The sequence below is a fragment of the Muntiacus reevesi genome, chromosome 2 (assembly GCF_963930625.1).
Source record: "Muntiacus reevesi chromosome 2, mMunRee1.1, whole genome shotgun sequence".
NCBI lineage: Eukaryota > Metazoa > Chordata > Mammalia > Artiodactyla > Cervidae > Muntiacus > Muntiacus reevesi.
In genome coordinates this window covers 183,338,765-183,359,723 of record NC_089250.1, presented here as the reverse complement: position 1 = coordinate 183,359,723, position 20,959 = coordinate 183,338,765, and the positions used below count along the sequence as shown (strand labels likewise).

Below are 20,959 nucleotides of genomic sequence, written 5' to 3'. Positions count from 1 at the left end.
TTAGCAGTCGTGGACTTGAGGGGCTCCTAGGCCTTCACACGTGGGGGACTGCTTAACCAGAGTCAGAGTCAGGATGTGCCCATGGCACATCCAGCTCCCCGATCTATTTTGTTTAATCCAGAGGTTTCCCAGGTGGCGCTAGTGGTCCCACCTGTCAATGCAGGAGACATAAGAGATGTGGGTTCTATCCCTGGGTCAGGAAGATCCCCTGGAGGACGGTATGGTGACCCACTCCAGTATTCTTGGCTGGAGAATTCCATGGACGGAGGAGCCTGGCGGGCTACAGACCATAGGGTTGCAGAATCAGACACGACTGAAGCAACTTACCACACACGCAGAGGGGTTCTCACTTTCAAGTGTACTTGAATCACCTGGTGGCTGAGCTGGTAAAGAATCCGCCTGCAATGTGGGAGACCTGGGTTTGATCCCTGGGTTGGGAAGATCCCCTGGAGAAGAGAAAGGCTGCCCACTCCAGGATTCCGGTCTGGAGAATTCCATGAACTGTATAGTCCATGGGGTCGCAAAGAGTCAGACACAACTAAGTGACTTTGACTTTCACTGAAAGAGCTCCAGACTCTACTGCTCTCACCAAGCTCCCAGGTGATGGCTGTGGGCATCTGGACTGCACTCTGTGAGTTTGCTCTGTGTTTCTTAGTAAAATTTAGTTACCAACAGTTACAAGTCAAGAGAGGAACAACTCCAGAATTCTGGTTTCTGGTTTCTCTTTGAAAAGAGTGAGAGAAGGACTTGCAGTGGTTAAGAATCCACCTGGCAATGCAGGGGACGCAGGCTTAGGTCCCAGTCAGGGAACTTAGACCCCAGATGCAGCCAAATAAGCAAATGTTTTTTAAAAAGCTTGACGTCCCAGCATTAGAGGACGCCCTCAGAGGCAATGAGATAAGTTGTCCAAGCCAAGAGTGGCCGGTCCCCATCTGAGTGTGTCCTCTCCAGCTCATCGCAGCCCCAGCGGTTGGCTTCCCTTGCCTGTGACCTGCATCCTTGTGAGATTAGTTTGTAACCTGTGGCCTCTAGGGGTCTTTAGGAAGTGCCTGGCAAAAGCCTGCCTCGTAATACACCCCACTGTGTGCTTGGCAGCCTTATGTGGAGGGTACATGGGGGGAGCTGCTGCTGCTTCCAGCAGGTCCTCAAGTAGATCCAGGCACGTGGTGGATTGAGTGTTTGCATCCCCCGAGGTTTTTATGTTGAAACCCTGACCTGCTGTGCAATGGTGTTAGGAGGTGGGGCGTTTGGTTTCATTAAATGAGGTTTAGATGAGATCGTGAGGGTGGTGACCTTATAAGAAGAGACGAGAGCACCCTCTGCAACGCGACGCACACGAGAACGAGGCCACTCAAGCTCGTGGTAGAGGGTGGCTGTCGACAAGCCAGGCAGCGGGCTCTCACCAAATGTGCTGTCACTTCAGTCGTGTCTAACTCTTTGCAACTATATGGACTACCTTCCATGTTCCTCTGTCCATGGGATTCTCCAGGTAAGAATACTGGACTGTGTTGTCATACCCTCCTCCAGAGGATCTTCCCAGGGATCAAACCTGTGTCTCACGTCTCCTGCATTGGCAGGCAGGTTCTCTACCACCTGGGAAGCCCCAGTAACAGTAGTGGTCATTTACTGCTGCACCACAAACCAGCCCCAAACTGGTGGCTTAAAATAACAACCAGTCATTGCCTCTCACAAAAAAATAGTAGTTTTTCGTGCTTCTAGGGTTAGCTGGATGATTCTCTTGACCTGGACCAGAATCAGTGAGTCCAGCTGGGCTCACTCAAGTCTCTGCCATCTGCTAATGGGCCAGTGGGGGCCCTGGTCTAGAGTGACCACAGCTGTGGACATAGCTCTGATACCTCATCCTCCAGGATCAAGTTCAGGCTTGGGATCAAGGTGGAGACAGGGATCCAGGCAGAGATTTGAAGCTGCTTCTTGAAGCTTCACCCCTTGATGAGAAGCTGCAAAGGGACATGAAAGCAGGAAACTGACTGAGGTCATCACTGTAGCCAAGTTACTGTAGTATGGGTCTAGTTTCATTTTTTGTTGTTTTGTTTTGGTTTTGGACCATGCTGCATAGCTTGCAGGATCTTAGTTCACCAGTCAGGGATCAAACTCTGGGCCCACAGCAGTGAAAGCACCCAATCTTAACCACTGGACTGCCAGGGAATTCCCTAGTTTCGCTTTAGAAAGGAAGAATTTGGTTCAGAGAAGTAGGATGTCAAGGCCAGCTCCCAACCTCTGAGTTCCTGAGGGATGTGTCTGTGGTTCTGTGTGTCTTTGTCTTCCCACTGAAGACAGCAGATGGACAGCTGCCGTGCCAGCCTGTGATGTTCCCTACAGGGAGCAGGATGCTTGGGTCCCACAGTGGGTGCTGCAGGCCAAAGTGATGGAAGTGGGGGTGATGGAAGACCCCTGGACACAGAACGTGACAGGTGGACTAGAAGTCCTGGGGGTCTGACTGGGAACCTGGAAAATGCTGTATGCTGGGCAGTTGCCATGGTGACAGGTATCTCAGCTGCTGAGTTGCTCCGTATACAATCTGAGCATCTGGAAAGACCCAAGAGAAAGATTCCGATCCTGGAGTCAATGGGTGGGTTCTGGGACCCTGATGCCGTTTTCATCGGATTCTCGAGGGGTCTGTGTCCTGCCTCCAGAATTCAGGGATTTCAAATGGTGCTTTTCGGTGACCCACATTTCTCAGCAGAGCCTTGGTGGGCACTGACGGGAGGGGAGGGAAGTGGCCTGGGAAGAAGTTAGAGAGCCGCCCGGCGCCTTTCCTTCCAGCTCTTTCCAACTCCTTCCAAGCTCTGCCCAAACTCTCACAGGAGCCCCTTGCACCATAAGGCCCGCCTCATCCGTGGAGGCCCCTGGCCTTGGGGGAAGAATTGGTCCCAGAGGCAGCCCTCAGGCCACAGGGAGGCAGGTTGTGTTGCTCTCTGCTGTCTCCAGACCCAAACCCCAGGGGCCTTCCCGGGAGAAGACCAACGTCACCAGGGCCTGCGGCCCAAACCTGACCCCAGCTCGCCGGCTGCAGGAAGCTCTTTCTGAGCACCCACCAGGCCCACAGGCACTGGCAGTTTCTTGGAGAGCCCCGGCCACAGTGCCAGGACAGCATGGAGAAGCAGGAGGGGTGAATGCGGCAAGGGCTGCTCCCCCTCCCTCAGTTAGAAGTGCTGGGCCCGGCTGGTAACCGCAGCCAAGGTGGGCAGGGAGCCCATCGGGGCCACAGGAAGCACACCTCCTCTGCGCCTCCAGCTGGTGGCCCTTGGCCTCCTGCTCCAAAACAAGGGACCCTTTCCAGAATCCCGTGACACCTGGTGGCCACCAGGATCCACCTCTGGGTCCCAGGGGAGCTCGCATGAGGGATGGGCGGCACCCCAGACAGGCCCCGCCCACTCCTGACAGAGGGCTTGGCGTCCTCTGGTGCATCTCTGAGACTTGGGCAAAACCCAAGGGGAGGGGAGAGTGGCCTGGGAAGGTGGACAGCAGGGCCCTCGCCTTCACCTGGGCACCTGGCCAGGAGACCCCCGCAGCCCCATGACTCGGGGCTGAGTGGGGTCCTGGGGCCGTATTTAATACTCTGATAAACTGCCCATGTCTGTTTTTGCACCGTGTGTATATGCAGTCGGTTGAACAGTGTCACCCGAGAATTCATGTCCACCCAGGACCTCAGAATGTAACTTTACGTGGAAATAGGGTCCTTGCCAGTGGGTTCTTGCCCATGTGGTTGCTTCAAGATCTTGAGAGGAAATCATTCTGGATTTAGACTGAGCCCTAGATCCAATCACTGGGGTCCTCATTAAAGAGACACACAAAGGAGAAGCCGCGTAGAGACAGAGGCAAAGGGATTTCCCTGGTGGTCCAGTGGCTGAGACTCCGTGCTCCCAGAGTACGGGGCCCGGGTTCGGTCCCTGGTCAGGGATCTGGATCCCACATGCTGCAGCTGAGTTTGCACACTGCAACTAAAGACCCCACACCACAACTAAGACCTTGTGCATTAAAAAAAACTAAATACATATTAAAAAAAAAATTACAGAAGCAGAGACAGGAGTGATGTGGCCACAGCTAAGGAATACCAGGCACCCCCAGAAGGGGAAGGATCCTCTCTACAGCCATAGGAGGGAGCACGGCCCTGCCAACACATTTATCTCAGACTTCCGGCCTCCAGACTGTGAGAGAATCCATTTCTGTTGTTTTAAGCTACCAAGTTTGTGGTAATTTGGTTTGGCAGCACTAGGAAACTCATACAGTATGTCTGTGCTTCTATATTAAACATGGGATTTCTTCGTGTTCCCCTAATCTCTCCAATCTACTTCCCTGGTAGCTCAGACGGTAAAGTGTCTGCCTACAATACAGGAGACCTGGGTTCGATCCCTGGGTCAGGAAGATCCCCTGGAAAAGAAAATGGCAACCCACTCCAGTATTCATGCCTGGAAAATCCCATGAACCAAGGAGCCTGGGGGGCTACAGTCCATGGGGTTGCAAAGAGTCGGACACGACTGAGCAACTTCACTTTCACTTTCAATCTCTCCAAAAACCAATCTGCAACCCCTTGAGGGTGGTGTGGTCCCTGTTAAACATGCTCTTGAGTCTTTTAAACAACAGCTGAGTTATTCTTGAACAAACCCAGGGAAACCTCCTAGGCAACAGACAACAGAGGGGTATCCAAATCTAAAACGTTTAATGCTTCTGGTCGGAGCAATCAGGTGAATTTAACGCTTTCAGTTGGAGCAAACGATCAGGTGAACAAGAAATGCTGTGTTTTCCTGGCTGAGACAGAATGTGTGATCAGTTCATTTTACAGGGGGAGAAATTCCAGACACAGGCTGGGGTGGGGGGGGGGAGTCTCAAATCCCCCTTATTTCAACCTGTGGGGAGACCATTGTGTAGCCAGTTGAGGGAAACACCACTCGGAATGAGGCCCTTCTAGATGAGTGGACGTGCCCAGAGAATGCAGTTTCTGCAAAGGAAAAGTCAGAGGGAAACAGCATCCACGCTTCTCTCCAGATGCATGGTGTGTTCGATAGTGATGGGCGTCCTCACAGGATGGAGTCTGGGGTCTTTGGATGAGAAGCATTAAACTATCAGAATAACCACCGACTTTTATTAAGAGCTTTCCGTGTGTTGGGCACCGGGCCCAGAACTTCACATCCACTCTCATTTCATCCCACTACAACCCAGAGAATGAGGTAGGCACTATTCTATCCCCATTTTACAGATGAGGATGTTGAGGCACAGAGAGGTTAAGTCACCTGCTGAAGGTCACACAGCTCATGTGAAAGGATGGCTGGGGCTTGAACCCCACCTTGTTGAAATTTTAAGACTCGGGCTCCTAAACTCAGTGCCTAGGCAGGTCCTATTGCTAAAGGGACATTTGTGTCCTGGCCACAGTAGGCTAATGAACAAGATGGAGAAAGAAGTCATACCCAGGGAGCTTCCAGCCCTGAGGTTTGGGGAAATTGAGAAGCCAAGAGCTCAGCATCTCCTTCCTTGGATTTTTAATCCCAAGCCTCTCAAGGGTTGAGGAGAGTAGCTGTTGGTTGCTGATGCTCCAGCGTGGGCCCCAGGGACCTCCAGCACGGGAGGGGAACCGTAGCAGATGACACTGTGGTCATCTGCTGCTCCCGTGGCCCAGTTCTCTTTGTTTGTTGGGTCACTGGCCCTCCCCCACCCCTCTGTTGCTTCTGGAAGAAATGTCAATCACAGGGCTCCCAGTTGCTTAGCCAATATGTCCACAGGAGTGAGCACTGCCCAGGGCCACAGGAGTGAGTGACTGCCCAGGGCCAGTCACAGCCTTCCCTGGGATTTGAGATGGAGTCTCTTTCTGCCTTAGAAACTGAGAGCCCTGTGGTTGTAGGCTAGGGGCCGCCAGCAGTCACCGTTCCCTTCAGGTGAGGAGAGGACAAGGTCAGCGTGCAAACTGACACAGATCCAAGAGGCCTAGGTGAGGCTGAGGATGGGCATCGGAGCCTGAGGACACTGGGCTCCTGGATGCAGCCGTACCTGAAGCAAGACCCACCCTGGGCATCCCAGTTACTGCAGACAGGGAATTCCCGTTTTTGCTTAAGCCTGTTTGAGCTGGGGCTTTCCTGAGGGAGATGAAGACAGCAGGCTCTCAAAAAGATAGGCATAAGGCTCCTCATTGCTCCTGTTAAGGCAAAACCCAAAAACACTAAAGCCAGATCAGATCCGACTGCAGGGTGCCAGTGGTGACCTCTGACCTGTTACCTATTTGCAGGCCCAGGAAATGAAAGGAGAAATGTCCTCAGACCCATGCCCCTCCCATGCAGGAAATTAAAGTCTTTCAATATTGCAGCTGGTACTGAAGATAAGATTTGCCCCCAGTGCAACGGTGACAAAGTCATAGACCCTACACCACGGGGGAGTCCTGATGCATATTGAGAGCCTGGATCCAGCCTTCGCTGAAGCAAGACCTTTTAGACTGGTCAGTTACAAGTGCCCATGAATGGCTACCCTTTTTTGTTTAAGCTGCTGGGAGGTGACTTACAACCCAAAAAGGCATAATTAAACAGGAGATTCCCAGGAGACAAAGGGACCTTCAGAGAATATAAAGATAGTGAGAACTGCTTCATCATTGCCTGGAATTCAGCAAAAACTCTGGGCCTTCCACTGTCTTCAAGTCAAGGGTGGTCAGGATTAGACCTTCCAGCCACATGGTGTGAAAATGCATTTCGCATCCACGGTGGGCGGCTCCCCACAGAAAGTGGAGCCTATAACTTATATAACTGTTTGCCAGCATATCCTGGGACCCAGGGCATCATTGTAGGCTTAGATGCTAGAGTGTATACCCATCACTTCTGCTTCTTAGGGAGGGGAACCCTAAGAGTCTTGGGAGAACCCACCTTGTGCTTTTCAGACCAGGTGGTGGGGACAAGCATGTGGTCTGGGCAGGCCCACCACGGTACCTCCTCCACACACAATGATTGGTCCAGACTGAACACAGACCCTGCAGGCCAACCAGTGTACTCTGTTCCCCCCTGGCAACCGTGATCGGTTCAGGGATGAGCCTGGGACTCAAGCAGGCTGATAAGACTCAATTCTGGGAGGCTGGATGGAACTTGGTCAGGAAACAGATGCTCTTCTGCACCCGAGCTGCAGGAAAGGGCAACTAACAGTGCTGGGGTCGCCTGAGAAGGAGGCCACCCCAGGGAAGCTGAACCAGAGATGGAGGGGGCACTGAGCCCCCAGACCTGACGGGATCCACCCACCTCTTGACTTTTTATACTCGAAGCCCAGTCATAGATGATTCTGTCCTCGACACCCCAAGAGCCGATGGGGGCCTCCAGACAGCCCAACTTTGGCAGCGTGCAGACCCAGGGCTGCAGCCCACACGGCCTCATGGACAGGTGGGGACGTGGGAGGCAAGCAGGCTGCCCCACGGGGCTCGGTCCCGACTACCTGGAGGCCAGGGAGCTGCTGTGGGACGGCGCCGAGGAGGAGGAGGTGGCGGCGCTGAGCTGGGAGAAGCGGCTGGCGCAGGATTCCAGGCTGGACATGGAGCCCCTGGAGAGGAAGGAAACACATGTTGCCTCCTGGTGGTGACACAGCCCTGGGGCCACTGGGAGTGGCAGGAAAGCTGGGGTTGATGCCAGTGAAGCCCCAGGGCTCTTCCCACAAGGCTGGTAACCCCCCTGGGTGCAGAGGTCAAGTGCAGAGGGAAAAGCAAGTGAGACTGATGAGACGTGAAGCCTGGCCCACTGCCTTGCAGGGCCTTCCTTCCCAGCAGAGCCCAGCCGGTCACCCACCTCTCAGGGGCTTTGCTGACCCAGGGGCCCAGCATGGCCCAGAGGGCACCCCATCATCTCCAGCCTCACCCCTCTGCCCCCTTTCAGCTCCTCCAACACCCGCCTCCCATGTCTCAGGACCTTGTGTCTGTGCCTGCAGCCGGAAGCCTTTCTCTCCTGCCCACTTTGTCCGGTCAAATGCCACCCAGACCACAGAGCAGAGAGCCATCTAGGAGACATTCCTGTGATGACAGACATGTCCCATAACTGTGCCTTCCAGCACGGCTGTCACGGGCCATGTGGGGCTGCTGGGCACTCGAGATGTGACTAGTGTGACCGAGGAACTGAACTTTTAATTTTATTTAATTCTAATCGCTATGTTTAAATTGATGTCTGTGGCTAGTAGCTGTCGGGTTGGAGAGTACAAACTTAGGGCCTAGCTACTCAAAGTGTGGTCCGGGGACCAGCAGCGCAGCATCTCCTGGAGCTTGTTAGAGATGCCTCAAGAGCTAAGCAATCTGAGTCTGCGTTTTGATGAGCTCCCCCCACCCCCAGGTGATCATGTGCACACAGCCTGGATCTCAACTCAAGTGTCACTTCCCAGAACCTCCCCCAACCCCCTGCACCCTCACCCACCCTGTGCCCACCCTGGTCCTGGGCTCTGACAGCATCCTGTGTTCAGGCCGCCAGCACCTCCTGGACTATGACCTTGGGGTGAGGACCTTCATGGCATCATCACTGCTTGTGTGTGGCTAGGTGGTCTCCTGCTTCTGGATGGCGGACCCTGTCTGCCTGGTCCCTCTAGGATCACCAGTTGCCCACTGAGGGCAGGCTTGAACTGGGACTCTCCCGAGGCAATCAGGGTCAGGGCAGCAGGATCCCCCACATGGACCAGACAAGACAGGCTGCAAGCAGCTTCCAGCCCACTCCTTGGCCTCTGCCTGCCGTCCCGGAGGCAGCAAACCCCCGATGCATGTGTCCATGGGTCTGAGTCCCCTTGGGTCTCAGTCTCTCTCCCCCACACTGAGCCCAGTGGCCAAAACAAGCCACCTCCCAAAGAGGGAATCACCACCCTCTGACACACTTTACTCCCTTTGGAGTAAAGATGCTGGCTCAGCATTTCCTTTCTTTTATTTTTCTTCTGCCTCGTGGCTTGTGGGACCTTAGTTCCCTGACCAAGGATTGAACCCACGCCCTAGGTGGTGAAAGCGCAGAGTCCTAATCACTGGACCGCCAGGCAATTCCCAGCCCAGCATATCCTGTGCCGGCTACATGTGCCCCTAGAATCCCTGCAGCTCCACCGGGGATGTAGGTCCAGACCTGACACCCTCTTGGAGCTTCAAATCTACTCCACAGTAAAGAGTCAGACATGACTGAGTGACTGGACAACAACAAAAGAATTTGAAGCATCATTTTTAGAAGGAAACTGACATAGCCATGTCATGAGGCAGGATGCAAAATCACATTTGTTTAAGACAGAACACAAGTTGTGGCCAATTCAGGTTGATGTATGGCAAAAACCATCATAATATTCTAAAGTAACTATTCTCCAATTAAATAAATTAAAAATTTGTTTAAAGATAGAACACAAGGCCTGGAAGAAACCACTGTTGAGTGCTTACTGTATGCACAGACTTTCCCCACCCATCTTATGCTCAGGACAACTGCATGACATAGGGGCTCCGGTGGTCCCCGTCTAACAGCTGGGGCTCAGAGAGGTCAAGTGACTTGCCTGAGGTCACAGAGCAAGCAGGAAGTGCTGGAGAGCTTAACCTCCCTATCTCCTCCCCAGCAACACTGGGGGAGAATTGTCTGTGAGACATAATTCTAGAATGTTCCACAGAAGTCCAAACCCAGTTTCATGGAATTCTAGGAGTGAGGGAAGGCACAAATAGGACGGCTCAGGCCCCTCTTCTCCCGCCCACCCAATCAGTCTGGTGTGTGGGCCTCTGGGGTTTCGTTTGAAGGGAAGTTTCTGCAGCTGAGGCTGAAGCAGAAGTGATATGATCGCCCGTGGTAAGGGGCTGAGCCACTGGAGAGTTTATCAGTGCCCACAGCAGGGCCCCACCCCTGGAGAAGCTCAAGGGCAAGCAGGGAGGTGAGTGCAGTGCCCCCAGCCTATAAGGAACGGGTCTCGGGCGTGCTGCGGGCCTGGCCCAGCGGTGGGGGCGGGGAGCCGGGGGGGCCCCGTACCTGAAGTCCTCAGATGCCAGCACCTCGTAGTAGTAGAGGAGTTTGCACCTGGGGCCGGGGCTGTGCACGGCCGTCAGGACATCCTCTACGCCCGGGAGGCTGCAGGCCGCATGGGCAGGGGGGCTGTGCATTCGCCACTGCAGCAGGTAGACGCCAGGCCACCGGGTCACGTGGGAGCCCTGAAACAAGCAGCCAAGCCTCAGGCCCTGGTCCGCCTGGGGAGAGGGGCCCCTTTCTACACCAGCCCGCCAGCAAACCCTTCCTTTTGGAGTGTCCCAAAGTCACCTGTGCTTCCCCTCTGCTGTTACCCCAAATCCATGGTGACTGAGAGCCTCCCTCTTAACCTGGTGGGGGAGTCAGGGCTAGGGGATGCAGGAACTACAGAGGTGTGGTTTGGTTAAAAACCTGGATTTTGTTGGGCTTTCGTCATGCTGAGTGGGATTTGCAAATTGAGGAAACCTGGAGAAGGGAGTGTATGGGCTTCCCAGGTATGGTAAAGAACCTGCCTACCAGTGCAGGAGATGCAGGTTCGATCCCCAGGTTGGGAAGATCCCCTGGAGATTCTAGTCTGGCCTGGAGAATCCCAGGAACAGAGGAGCCTGGCAGGCTATAGTCCATGGGGTCGCAAAGAGTCAGACACGACTTAGCAACTGAGCCTACACACGCAGAGAGGGAGCTTAAAGGTGTCTAGAGTTTGCCAAGGGCGGAGGGACAGCCAGATAGGAGGGTGTCAGTTTTCATAAGAGCAACTTTGTAAAGGGGCTGATGTTCAGTGGGACCCCGGGGCGGAAGATGCTGGAGTGTGATGTGACAGCCGTCTGCCCAATTCACCGATGACACCTCCAGTAAGATCTCCACTGCTCACCAGTGCGTGTGTGTGTGTGCGTGTGCGTGTGTGTGTGTGTTTGGGGGCAGTGATGTTTGACCTGGAAGCACCATGGAGTGTGGGGGGAGGGTGGTCAGCAGGGTGGCCCAAGTTCTGGTGGCACGTCCCCGAGGGCTGTTTCCAGACCTACGGTCTCCCTACTGCATGGGTGCTGAAACTCGACTGTGCACCAGGAAACTAGGCTGAGGCGAAGCAGGCAGACACCAGGCCCCACGCCCAGGGCTTCTGAGCCCGCCCACGTGCATCCTTGACAAGAGTCTTGGGAGGATGCTGAAGATGGGGCCCTGGGGTTCCAGGTCTTGGACCTGCCTGCATCTGTCTTTCTCCCCTACTGTCCCGCGGGGTCTCTGAGACTAGGGACCAGGACCAATCTGTGCACTGCTGTTCCCCCGGAACCCTGGCATGCGGTGGACACTGGTCCTGTGTGATTGTAATGAATGAATAAATGACCCAAGAGATGACCTGAATGCTCTCCCCTTCCCGGCAGATGAGGGGGGCCTCCACGCAGCTGAAATCTGCACCCAGGGTCCAGCCTCTGTCCGTTAGCTGCCCGCCGGCCCTGGCCCCAGGCTCCCAGGGGCCTGGCGTGAGCGCCTGCTTGGCGTGGTACAGACTGAACACCACGTCCCCGCGGAGGATGTCGAAGTCCCAGGTGATGACTGACTCCCTCTCCAGAATCTCCACAGTGACCTGCAAGGGGACAGGTGAGGTCTGAATGTCCAGTCTGGAGGGGGCTGGGATGGAGAAGTCTGCTGCAGGTGTGTGGGTGCCCACCCTGGTCTCTATTCCTCACCCCAAGTCCAAGAATTGCTCTGGACAAACAGATCCACCTCTGTCTGAATCACCTGGGACGATTCCCTGCACCAGGGTGACCACAGCCAGTGACGGGCTGATGTGAGGGTACGGAGGCCAGCCCCCTGCACCGCTCTCTGCTCGGATCAGACTGGGCTAGACTATGGCTGCAACCAGCTCCTGGCTTAGCTTCTGTCCCTAGTGGTAAAAATCCCGCCAGCCAGTGCAGGAGACGTAAGGGATGTGGGTTCAGCAAGATCCTCTGGAGGAAGAAATGGCAACCCACTCCAGTATTCTTGCCTGGAGAACCCCATGGACAGAGGAACCTGGCGGGCGACAGTCCACAGGGTGGCAAAGGATACGACTGAAGCGACTTAGCACACACACCGCCCTCCTTAAGGGTTTCTCCTGAGGCTGATCCTCCTCAAGTCACGGGCACAAGGACCCTCGTCTCAGCCTCTGCTTCAGGGCCCCTGACCTAAGACAACACCCAGCCCAGAGGGCCCTCCCAGCCCAGGACCCCAGCACCTCGTGGGGGGCCCCGTGGAGCACGCTGGCCGAGTGGTAGGTTTCTCTCCACTGCCGCAGCTGGTCTCCGTGCTCCTGATCCTCTTCCGTCAGATACAGGGACTTGGGGACCAGTCCTCCTTCAGGGACGTTACACTGAGGGACAAAGGCACCGGGAGACAGTGAGGGCCCAGCCAGGCCTGGCTGACCCAGGGGAAGGGGCTCTATGACCCCTGAAACCACACTTACAACATGCATACAGAGCCTGACGATCGGAGAGACCTGGCAAGCTTGGCAAAATTTCTAGGAAATGTCTCTCTCTCTCTCTCTTTTAAATCCTGAAATCATGAAGGATTGCTCTTTGAAATTTTTTTTATTTATTTTTGGCTGCACTGGGTCTTTGTTGCTGTGTGTGGATTTTCTCTAGTTCCATCAAGTAGGGACTACTCTTTGTTGCAGTGGCTTCTCTTGTTGAGGAGCTCAAGCTTAGTTGCCCCGAGGCTAGTGGAATCTTCCCAGATCAGGGATCAAACCCATGTCCTCTGAGTTAGCAGGCAGATTATTAACCAGTGGTCCCACAAGGGAAGTCCTGTTTGTGATTTCTGTTGGAGAAGGGAAAGGACCTGCCCTCCCACATCAGATGAGATAAGGGTCACCCCCTGCCTCACCCCCAGGGGAAGCAATAAAAGGGGTCTGGGGGCACCTTCCTTGGGACGTATTGCCTGATCATCCCTTGCCATGAGGTTGTAAGTTGGGAATAAATAAGTCCCTTTGGGTACACCGGCTCCTGGGGCCAGGCCGCTGGGACATTTGAGTCTCCTCCCCTTGCAGTAGAGGCTGCAAAGTTAGCTAAATGCTAACTGCTGCCTGGCAACCTACTGGATGGGGATACAGAGGGGTAAGCCCTTGACTGGCCTGGTTTCCCAGAAGGGAAACTTCAGCTTTGCTTGAAAGCAGCAACATAAGGTCCCTCCTCCAGAGAGAAGTCACCTCTCGTAGGGGCAGCTTCTAAGACCAGCTCTGCCCCCAGAGAGCCAGCAGGGCCCTTCCCAGCTCAGAGCATGCACAAGGGGTCTGCCTTCCCCCAGCCTCCTGCCACCTGCAGCCGTGTCTCCCTGAGGCCACAGACCATCCCCGCCGTGGCTGCAGAGGGCCCGCTGGGGCCTCACCAGGCACTCTCCCCCAAGAAAGTCGGGAATCACATCTTTGTCCAGATAATCGACAAGGCCTCCGGGACCCTGGTAATTGCTGCCACTGTAGATGAGGAACTTCTGCCTGGTATTCTCGTTGATGAAGGGGCTGATCTGAAACAGGGGAGATAAGGCAAGATGGAAAGATTTTTTTTTAATCGAGGTGTAACTCACAGAACATAGAGTTAACTATTGTATTTTATTATTATTATTATTTGGCTGCCCTGCAAGGCTTGCAGGGTCCTAGTTCCCTGACCAGGGATTGAACCTGCACCTGCTACAGTGGAAGCTCCAAGTCCTAACCACTGGACTATCAGGGAAATCCCAGAATTAACCATTTTAAAGTGAACAATCCTCTGGCATTTAGTTCATCCACTATGCAGTGCAGCCATCACCTCTAATTCCAAGATGTTTTCATCCCCACAAAAGGAAACCCCAGATCTGCCAGCAGTCACTCCCCACTCCTTCCCCTTCAGCCCCTGGAAACCACCAATATGCTTCCCGTCTCTATGATTTGCCTGTTCTGAACGTTTCACAGAAAGGGACTGCCACAACGTGTGGCCTTCTGTGATTGGCTTCTTTCACTGAGCCTCAGGTTTTCAAGGTTCATCCACGTTGTAGCATGAATCGGAACTCCCTTTTCATGGCAGAATAATATTCCATTGTGTGGATAACCGTGTTTTGTTTATCCCAGATGGAAAGTATTTCAATACTGAACTCTAACCTGCGTGTCAGTCTGGTTTATCACAGCGTCCCAGTGCTGGGGTGGTGTCTGACTCAGTGAATAGTTGGGGAAGGTGGGGAGAGAAGGAGGGAGGTGGGTAACCAGGCACTTGGCAGAGCAGAGCACAGGCCAATGCCACAGGCAGAAGATTAATCGGGAGCTAGAAATCCCACTTGGGTGGGTCACACTCCTTCAGAACCCACCCCGGGAGGGGGTCCCTGTGGGCCTCAGCAAGCTGGCTCTCATCTGGTGCGGCCAGTGAGGGGGTGATGTAGGCAGTGGGAGGTGGGTACTACTTTGCCCACTCCCTTCCTGCTCCAGTGCCCCTGGAAGCAACCCCCTCACCTGTGCCAACTCTCACGGGGCTCTGGTAACAAGGACATCCCCTCTTCTTGTCCGTCCAGCCCTGGGGTGGTCAGGGCTTGCAGCAGTGTCCAGCCCCTGGGGCCGCTCCATCCTGCCCACCCTCCTGAGAGTGGGTCACACCCCCACCGGAGCCAGCTGGCTGAGTCCTGCTTCTGACCAGGGCTTTGTGGAATCTCAGCTCCCTGACCGGAGACTGAACTCGGGCCACAGCAGTGAAAGTCTGGGACCCTAACCACTAGGCAACCAGGGCACTCCCAGAAGGGGTGAGCTCTACGGGAAATGAATTAAACCTCAGTCAAGCCATTACTGAGTAGAACTGATGCAGCATAATCAGACAGGCAGATCCCAGAGGGACCCTCTCCCATCTCAGGCTCCTTGCTCTTTCTCACCAGCGTCCAGAGCACGGGGAAGACGCGGGGGGCTCGCACGATGAGCAGCCGGCCCAGGGTCTCGGGGTAATTGCCCTCCACCACCTCGATCATGCGCAGCAGGGCCTTCACCCCCGGCCGCCACAGGTGCCGCAGGCTGAGGCCCTCCAGGTCCACCAGGCAGGTCCAGGAGCTGTGGCAGAGATACCCGCCTCACTCCACCTCGTTCTGCCACACCTCAGAGCCCCCAGCACCGTCCGCAGGGACCCCAGGGCCCACAGACAGGGACGGACGGAGAGTCTCGGTGAGGCAGCCGCTGGGGACACTCCCGAGGACCCTCCCCCATGGGGAGGCCACATGGCACTGGGGTTCTCAGCGCGCACACCAAGGCCAGAGTGCCCAGATTCAAGTGCCTGAGGGCTGAGTGATGTGGGCAGAGTCCTCATCAGGACGTCAGCAATGTGTTACTAATAATTGAAAAGAGGTGCGTGAGTGCTTATTCGCTTCAGTCATGTCCGACTCTTTGTGACCCCATGGACTGTAGCCCGCCAGGCTCCTCTGTCCATGGGATTCTCCAGACAAGAAAACTAGAGTGGGTTGCCATGCCCACCTCCAGGGGACCTTCCCAACCCAGGGATCGAACCCAGGTCTCCCGCATTACAGGCAGATTCTTTACCAGCTGAGCCACCAGGGAAGCTGTATCACCTCTGGTGCTGGTGTTGGTTTAGTCACTCAGTCATGTCCAACTCTTGTGACCCCCATGGACTGTAGCCCGCCAGGCTCCTCTGTCCCTGGGATTCTCCAGGCAAGAATACTAGAGTGGGTTGCCATTTCCTTTTCCAGGGGATCTTTCCCACCCAGGAATTGATCCTGGGTCTCCCGCATTGCCAGCAGATTCTTTACTGACTAGCTGTGAGGGAGTCCCTAGTATCCCCTCTTAAGTCATTCTTTTTGATAAGCCATAAGGAAACCCTAGGGTCTCCCAGGTGGCACTGGTGGTAAAGTACCAATGCAGCAGACGCAAGAGACATGGGTTTGATCCCTGGGTTGAGAAGATCGCCTGGAGGATGGCATGGCAACCCACTCCAGTATTCTTGCCTGGAAAATTCCATGGACAGAGGAGCCTGGCGGGCTACAGTCCATGGGGTCACAAAGAGTTGGACTTGACAGAGGTATTTAGCATGCATGCAAGAAAACCCTAGGAAGAGTTTATAGAAGAGGAAGCCCCAGCTCAGAAAGGTTAAGTGCCTTTGGGGGTGACACCCCTGTGAGGACTGCTGTGGGAAACTCCACTCAGGAATAGGAGTTTGGGGCAGCCAGAGGGGGCGGTGGGTCACTGGATGAGCCCCGACACCTGCAAGGTCCACCTGCCTGGGAGATGGCCAGGGTGGATCTTGGGGGTGGGAGAGCCGATCTCAAAAAGCCAAGTCCAGGAGGCTGCGTTACACAAGCAGATGAGCTGGAGCCAGCCGGGACCAAGTTCCAAGCCCAGCTCCGCCCCACCCCTGCTCAGCAGCCTTGGATGACGTCACCCCGCCGAGCCTCGGTTCCCCCCTCCGTAAAGAACAAGGACACCTTGCCTCATCAGGGTCGCTGTGAGAATTAGGGGAGGGCATCTCTGTGAAGTGTCTAGCAGGCTGCCCGGCCTGGCATCCATGCGCAGTGAAGCTTGCCTGTTTTTACTGTTTGGGGGAGCGTGCCCCCAACCCTGCCCCGGCCTGGGGTCTTGCCTGATGGGACGGCCGAACTGTTTCGTGTTCCCTTCACACCGCTTCTGTCCTTCTTCATTGACGGAAAGAATCTAGAAGGCAGAGAAGGGGCTGGCGGATGTTCTCTTGGCTGCTCCAGCCTCGGACAACCCCGGGGTGGGGGCTCCCGGGAGCAGGGCCCCCGACTCACGTGCTGCAGCAGCACCTCCTCCCCCACGGCCTTCATCAAGCCCTTGGTGTCCATGTGGCACAGACGCAGGATGTACAGTGGGCGGCCGTCTTTGGGGTGGGGGGAGGGAGGAGGGGACAAATGGGAGACAGAATTACATAATGCTTAGGATACATTATGCTATATGTGCATGGTCAATCGCTCAGTCACATATTGTATATATATATATAACATACTATATATATTGTGAAAGTCGCTCAGTCGTGTCCGACTCTTTACTATCCCACGGACTGTAGCCCGCCAGGCTCCTCTGTCCATGGAATTCTCCAGGCCATAAAAATGGAGTGAGTAGTCACTCCCTTCTCCAGGGGATCTTCCCAAGCCAGGGATTGAACCCAGATCTCCTGCATTGCAGGCAGATTCTTTACCATCCGTCTGTGCCACCAGGGAAGCCCATATATAACATACTATATGTACTGTATATATATATTAAGTTTAATATTTTATACATATTATATACATACAATCAATTCTTATTATTTGCAGTAGCTAATTTCTATAAAGTCACCTCGAATACTAAATCAGGAAACACAGAACCACTTCTACTGGGGAAGACAGGAGGTTAAGTTCCTGCCAGCCTCTGGTCATGATATTTTTGTCAGTCCACCAGTATTAATTTTGTTTTGCGTGTGTTTCTATTTGAAGACATCTTGTTTATGTTGCTGATTCATTAGTAACTCGTGCCTGAAAGGAGCTTATCAAACATTCATTTTCTCCATAAGGCACATCACAGCCTTCTTGCACTTAGGAGCATAGCACTTTCCCGTGACTCAAAATCAACACACAAAAAAAGCACAAAATGCAAAAAACAAAAAAAAAGTAATGGCACTAAATAGACTGCAGAAAGGAGACTCATTCACAGTAGGAGCTGAAGCAAGGAGACAGAAGGACACTTATTTGGCCTCAGGTGGGAAGGGACCCACACTTTTGGTCACTCCGTCCATGAAGGACAGTGAAAGCACCTTGAGCATTGATTTGTGGGTTAAAAGTAAATTCTAATGAGCAGGCAAATTCACAAATACAGAATCCATGAAGAACAAAGATCGACTATATATTGAAAGCAAGTGTGCCAACCAGTTTTTCAGCAGACTCGAGCACTTGCCCTGATCAATACATATGAATTTTTAACATTTTAATTTTGAACAAGGACATTGAAAAGTGTAACAGGTGCTGCTTTCAATGGCACTTTCACTTTGAGAAACTCAGAGATGATATTTGTAGTGCGTTGCCCCAAAATTCATGTCCATCCACAAACCTCAGGATGTGTCCTTGTGTGGAAATAGGTTCTTTGCTGACATGATTAGTTAAGGATCTCAAGATGAAGCCATGCTGGATCAGCTTGGGCCCAGGAGAGAGAACAGAGAGATACTGAGTGGGGGGAGGTTGTCTGAAGACAGAGGCAGAGAATAGGGGGGGGATGTGACCCCCAGCCGAGGAACGCCTGGAGCCACCAGAAGCCAGAAGAGGCAGGAAGGATCCTTCCCTAGAGCCTTCAGAGGGACCACTGCCATGCTGACACCTTGATTTTAGACTCCTTGCCCCCAGAACAATGAGAGGATGGATTTCTATTCTTTCAGCCACCCAGTTTGAGGTCATTTGGTATGGCAGCCCCAGGACACTAACGCAGTATTCTGCAGACAATTAGTAATGATGGGCTGCCCCTGCCTCTGGGAGAACCACCTCATCTCAAGCCCAAATGTCTACCCCAGCTCCACCTTCACACTGGCTGTCATCTCAAAGGCATCTCCAGATGCCCAGCAGAACCAAAAGGAAAAATAACAAGCTGCTAAAGAAGAGGGGTATTCAAAGCGCATTCAGTGGTGACCCCAGCATGCCCTCCCCGTCATGCAGGTAAGGGACGCACCTACGTCATGGTAGTGCCAGCCCCCGGCATAGAACTCCTCCAGGAGGGCGGGGGGTCGCCAGGTCTCTAGGAGGAGGTCCACCTGGTGCTGCTCTCGCCAGCTCAAGGACTGGCACAGCATCTCGCGGGCCCGGTCCAGGTGGAAGTCTCGAGCCCGCAGGAAGCGAAGGATGTGTTCATCTTTGGGGATCTGAGGGGAGAAGGAGGAGAACGCCCTTAGCAAGGCATTCCCTAAACTGAGATTGTCACTTGTAATTTGGTCCTGTGTGTGTGTGCTTGTGCACATGCACGCACATGTGCACTAATATTGTGCCCATTTTACAGATGGGAAAGCAAGCTCCCAACCCAACACTAAAGTAATTCCCTTGTCTGCCTGCCCAGTAGGGGGAGGTGAGGAAGGGCGAGCAACTCATAACGAGCTTGGAAGCTCTTATTCAACAGAGCTGAAGGTCAAGACCTACATGCATGGTGGACCATGATGTTGGAGGCTTAGAGTCTAAAGGCAACGTTCACGTGCAGTCAAAAATCAACCCTCCCAAGCCATTAAATCTCTTGGTGGAGGACTTCCTGGTGGTTCAGTGGTGAAGAATTCCCCTACCAGTGCAGGAGACATGGGTTCAATCCCCGCTCCGGGGAGATCTCACGTGCCACGGAGCAGCTGAGCCGGTGCTCCACAACTACTGAGCCTGTGCTCCAGAGCCCGGGAGCCGCAACGACTGAAGCCCTGAGCCGAACTACTGAAATCCATGTACCCTAGAGCCCGTGCTCCGAGGCAGTGAGGCCACCGCAATGAGAGGCCCGCACATTGCAGCTAGAGACTAGCCCCTGCTCGTCTCAACTAGAGAAAAGTCCATGCAGCAACAAAGACCCAGAACAGCCAAAAATAAATAAAACTTTAAAACAAATTGTTAAGATGGTAAATTAAAAAAAAAAAATCTCTTAGAAAAGAACAATATGCATGGTTTTGTAAATGTAGGGCTACAGAGCAGTGACTGGGCTCCCCAGGGGACACTGGCAAGGTCTGGAGCCACTTTTTGTTTTCACAGCTGGGGGAGAAGAGCCCCTGTCCTCTCATGGGTGAAGGCCAGGAATGCTGCTCGACACCCTATGTACACAGGACAGCCCCCCATAAAGAGCTGTCCTGCCTCAAACGTCAACTGTGCCGAGACTGGGAAACACTGCTATCAGTGCTATGTACAGAAGGCACGAGACAGGATATAATAAAAAGAAGGTGAGATAGAAGTGTCCAGCATTGCTAATCACCCAGCCTTGCGTACCTGGCCCATCCTGCCCACCCCGTGCCTGAGGCTGAGAGGCTGCAGCCCCAGCCCCCACCCACCTTGCCTTTGTGGGTCTCCTGCAGCCAGTGTCTCAGCTGGACCAGGCAGCTCTCCTGCATGGGCGTGAGATGGCCCAGGCACCTCTCAATGTAGTCTGCATCCAGCTTGTCCCCTGGAGGAGAAGAGGGGGTTCAGAACAAGCAGGAGATACTGCACTGTCTACCCTTTCTGGAACCCTCGCGTGTAGGGCAGTCCTTTCACCAAAGAGCCGCTGGTCTTCAGATCTTTTAGAGTTTCCAACCCATTTGCAAGGCGATCTGAAAACTCAGGCCGAGGCTGGATCTCACCGTGGTGAGTGATATGCCCCTTTGACTCTCAGAAATCAAGATCATTCCCACGCTCTGGGAATGCCAGTTAGTGCAGCCACTATGGAAAACAGTGTGGAGGTTCCCCAGGAGACTCAGTATAGAGTCACCTTGTGATCCAGCAATCCCACTCCTGGGCATACACACAGACAGAACTCTAATTCAAAAAGATACACGCACCCCAGTGTTCATTGCAGCACTATTCACAATGGCCAAGACATGGAAACAAACCTAAATGTCCATCGACAGAGGAATGGATAAAGAAGATGTGGTAAATACATACATACAACGGAGTATTACTCAGCCATTAAAATACAACAAAACAATACCATTTACAGCAACAGGGATGCAACTAGAGAATATACTAAGTGAAATAAGTCAGAAAGAGAAAGACAAGGGCTTCCCCAGTGGCTCAGGGGTAAAGAATCACTTGCAATGCAGGAACTGCAGGAGACGAGGGTTTGATCCCTGTATCAGGGATATCTCCTGGGGGAGGATTATGGTAACCCACCCTAGTAAAAAAAAAAAAAAAAAAGACAAATAAAATATGGTATCACTTATATGTGGAATCTAAAATATGGCACAAATTAACCTATCTGCAAAACAGAAACAGACGTAAAGAACAGACTTAGGGTTTCCAGGGTGGGGAGAGGGAGGAAGAGGGATGGACTGAAAATTTGCGGTTAGCAGATGTGAACTGTAATATTTATTTTTGTGTTTGTTTTATTTAGGCCATACCAT

At 53.5% G+C, this 20,959-nt stretch overlaps 1 protein-coding gene across 2 annotated transcripts in view; it reads right to left on the bottom strand.

The window, feature by feature from the left end:
• Window positions 1-4,697: 4,697 nt before the first annotated feature.
• SEC14L5 (SEC14 like lipid binding 5) overlaps window positions 4,698-20,959 on the bottom strand; it is a 35,842-nt gene continuing 19,580 nt past the window's right edge. For both annotated transcript variants that reach the window (XM_065920283.1, XM_065920282.1), the window contains exons 7-16: window positions 19,913-20,025; window positions 18,574-18,763; window positions 16,671-16,759; window positions 16,502-16,572; window positions 14,793-14,964; window positions 13,293-13,427; window positions 12,145-12,279; window positions 11,287-11,514; window positions 9,939-10,117; window positions 4,698-7,524 (exon numbers count right to left, since the gene is read on the bottom strand). In XM_065920283.1, coding sequence (XP_065776355.1) covers window positions 7,416-7,524; window positions 9,939-10,117; window positions 11,287-11,514; window positions 12,145-12,279; window positions 13,293-13,427; window positions 14,793-14,964; window positions 16,502-16,572; window positions 16,671-16,759; window positions 18,574-18,763; window positions 19,913-20,025 — 1,421 coding nt within the window. In that variant the 3' untranslated portion in view covers window positions 4,698-7,415. The remainder of the gene's footprint in view (window positions 7,525-9,938; window positions 10,118-11,286; window positions 11,515-12,144; window positions 12,280-13,292; window positions 13,428-14,792; window positions 14,965-16,501; window positions 16,573-16,670; window positions 16,760-18,573; window positions 18,764-19,912; window positions 20,026-20,959) is intronic.